This window comes from Cottoperca gobio, chromosome 15 (genome assembly GCF_900634415.1).
Source record: "Cottoperca gobio chromosome 15, fCotGob3.1, whole genome shotgun sequence".
Taxonomy (NCBI): Eukaryota; Metazoa; Chordata; class Actinopteri; order Perciformes; family Bovichtidae; genus Cottoperca; species Cottoperca gobio.
In genome coordinates, this window is record NC_041369.1 from 13,270,747 (window position 1) to 13,274,572 (window position 3,826).

General features: G+C 38.3%; 1 protein-coding gene across 1 annotated transcript; it reads left to right on the plus strand.

The window, feature by feature from the left end:
* Positions 1-247: 247 nt before the first annotated feature.
* LOC115020274 (pyrokinin-1 receptor-like) lies at positions 248-3,564 on the plus strand. Its single transcript, XM_029450226.1, has 6 exons — positions 248-397; positions 593-689; positions 1,396-1,601; positions 1,764-1,985; positions 2,063-2,240; positions 2,725-3,564. The coding sequence occupies exons 1-6, from the start codon at positions 248-250 to the stop codon at positions 3,153-3,155; spliced, it is 1,284 nt and encodes a 427-aa protein (XP_029306086.1). The 3' UTR covers positions 3,156-3,564.
* The last annotated feature ends 262 nt before the right edge of the window (positions 3,565-3,826 follow it).

The window sequence follows — 3,826 nt, forward strand, 5'->3', positions numbered from 1 at the left end:
AAGCAGGCTCCCCTCTCTCTATCACCTTCTGGCTGGTTATGCTTCTGAATTGTGAAAAAAGTAGATATTGTAGTACTCATTTAAAAGCAGATTAATTAAAAGCATTAATCTCTGACCTGAATAATGGCTGCTAATGGCAACATCATTGTCAATCTATTTCATTTATAATAAATATAGAGGAGGACCTTGTCAATTAAAACCATTATCAAATTTTTCTATAACACCTTTCTCAACCAGCTGCCTCACCATGAACCTTTCGGAGCAGATTTCATTCCACTTCACCTGTAATGTCAGCCCGAGTGATCAGCCGCAGCTCCATATTAGTGTCACCAAAAGGGAGCCGCTGACAATTGCCGTGCCCATGACCGTCTTCTACAGCATCATCTTCTTGTGTGGAGTATGGAGTATACAGTCAATTTACTACACCCACTTCACACAATAGCCAAATGTACCTTCTGAATTACAACACAAAGTGATATATGTGCTGTGAAACACAGCAGCAGCACTAATACCGTGTTAATGATGCTGACAGTGAACACCACATGCTTTTCTCACTGTAGTCCACTAAATGCTGTCCTCTAATGTTCTACAGGTCGTATTCAATGGTGTGAGCATCCTGACCCTCCTCATGGATGCTCATATGAGAGTCAGTGCCATTCGCTACTACCTTATCAGCCTGGTCATATCAGGTACACTACTACCATGCATGGAAGACATGCATGGAAGACAAGTACTGAAAATATTAAACTGAAATCATTCAATAAGAGTGACATTTTATTTGTTTGCATAATGCCTGCGGAAATGCAATTTATTAAAATTTATTTAAAATAATTTAGATTTCCATGTTAGAAAACACATAATTAATTGATAATGCACGACGCCTCCATATTTATGATTCAAATGATTGTGAAATGGACATTGCATTGTTATTTCTTTTTTCTTTTTAAATTGCCAAATGGCATTTGAAATTCAATTATGTGCGTGTCACTTTCCAGTTCACTTTCTTTGTCTTTTACCATCAAACAGTGGATGGTATATGACACATTCACTGAATATTTATCAATAGGCCATAATTAAGTGCTTTTTGATTTCATTTGATTATAAATACGGCGAGGTTATACTTTGGGGCACACTGAATATGAAGTATCCTTCATTTTAATTGTGGTACGCAGTAATGTATTTCAATTCAAATGTAAGGTTCATGTCAAATTAATATTGTACATAATACGCTCAAATATCATTTCAATTTGAACTCATTGTTTGGTCAAATATTATTAATTTAATATTGTCAGTCTTGAACTTCAGCAGTCCCTTGTAAACATCACAGCTGCAGTGTATTGCCTACTTTAAGGAACCATCTTAAATGACCTATCTTCTTTTCTATTTAACTTTTAGACATTCTGCAGCTGTTGACCATCCCGATAACTTTGTATCGGTACTACTGGGAGAGCTACCCATGGCGTCTGGGCCAAACAGTATGCAAAGTCTACTTCATGGTCCGCCAAGTGTACTGTGCCACCACAAGCTGGATTATCATGACCTTCACCACTGAGCGCTATGTAGCCATTTGCCACACCATGTGGTCTGTCTCCAGCATGAAGGTTGATTACTTTCCCAAAAAAATATACCATAACCTAAAATGCATAAAAAAAAGCTTAGCGATGTATTTTCTACATTTGTCCTCAACTGACAACATTTGGCACGATGTTTGAAGGAGGTCTAACAAATGGAATTTCTTAACCTCTCTCCTTCCTTTCCAACAGAAGTCTCGGCTGCCATGCCTTCTTACAGTATGGATCATTTCTCTCGTCTCAGCAGTACCCTATGCTCTGGTCTATGACCAGGCTCGTGTCTGCATCCTTGACTACACGGCCGCTACGCAAGAAGACGCCTTCCATGTCGCCACCATGTGTGAGATGACCGAGCCTGATCCTGCACACCTCTACAAAGGAGCTTTACTTCTGAGAGCGGGAATCTTCTTCCTGGTAGGATAATACCGTTCAAGAGATTTGCTTATTTGCTTTATACACAGGCACTCATCATCACACACATCCAACAACAGGTCCCATTGGTCTCCATCTGTACTCTCTATCTGCTCATCCTGCTCTACCTGAGGCGGAATGGACGTCAAAGGAGAAACATGGGTCTCACGTGGCCGGATCCAGAAGGAAGACGAGAAATCCAGTGCCATCAGAATGGAAAGCTACTTTTAAATGAAAAGAGAGCTCTAAAATTAATGGGTGAGCCATAGAAAATTACAAGACCTTGTTTATGTCTTGAGGTTGAGGTGTAGTTAATCTCCTGAGTGCTTTGACTGATCTTGAATTGCATTCACTTGCAAAGTAGGTGACGCTTGGTGACTATGTTGCATTGGTTTCAGTTCATTTAGGTAAATGTATACTGTATTTGCAGAAAAAAAAATTCTCTGCGTTATCATTCATTCTCCATCATGGTCTCATCATTGTCATAAATGACAAATGACAACCTGTGACTGTGACACTAGAAACATTTAGATTGTGTCAACTTTTCCTGGCCAATCAGATAGAAGCAGAGAGGCTGGACTACCTATGCAGTGTTGATGCAGCCTAAATTACCTCATGATATATATTCAGGATACGTCTACATTTGTGATGCCCTGCCTTTAGACAACATATGCTAGTAAATGGAAATGTATTGCATTATCATTTTATGGCTGTTAACATGTCCTATGTTTTTTTCTTCTAGGTGCAGTCATGGTGGCCTTTTGCGTTTGCAACTTTCCTGACATTGCCTCGTCGCTGATGCAGGTCTATGTGGTTGTGTGGTCCGACACGGTCCTTTCTGTCTACACAATCCTGAAATCGTACTTGTCGCTTCCACTGTGGTATATTAACGGTGCTCTGGACCCGCTGCTGTTCTGTATTTCCTCCCACACATTTCGCAGGGCATGCTGGAGAACTCTGGGAAGGCTCAGGCCTCAATGCTACTTAAAGTATGGAAGCATGTTTTGGCAGAGAAGTTCTAGTGAAGAGGCAAGCACAACAGCCAGAGAGAGGGTTGATGGTAAATGCCACAGAGAGAAGATGGACAAAAAGAGAAATGCAGTCACTAACAAATCAGATCAGATGACTAGAGATAGCCCCATTCAACAGGAGCTGCAGCAACACGCACTCTGAATTGTTATTTATTTTATGCTATGAAAGACAAATGTATCGTTTTAGAATACAAAAGCTAAATATTTGTTTTCCTACAACTTTGCTTTATTTCTCTTCCTTTTTTTTTTTTGCTGTGAAAGCATTTCAGAGTCTTGTTAAAAATGTGCCCATATTGTGACTGTCAAGTAATATTTCTGTCCAATCAAATGCTTTTTGTCTAGTTAGAAATATATATATAGTGCTTTAAATCTTATATTGTAACTTAAGACATGTAGAAATGTTTTTTTCTATATATCAAGTGTGATACGACACTTCTGAAATGTTGTGGTAGATGTGGTAGTGTGTTTTACTATGTTGAGTTTTAAATATATTTTGTTCAAGAGTATTATTCTGTAGTATTGCTTACATCATAACTGTACATGTGACCAGTGGTGGAATAAAACAAAGTACATTTACTCTTACTTAAGTACAGTTTTGAGGTACATTCACTTCACTTGATTATTTTTTATTTCTACATTTTGGTTTTAGTTACTAGTTACTTTGCAGATTCAGATTATTAATACAAAAATATAAATGATCTCATAAATTATGATATGTTATTATAGGATAAGATACCCAGCTGTATATAAAGCTAAAAGAGCTCCAGCTTTACCGGCTGCAACATTAAGGTGATAAACACATTAATTAAGTAA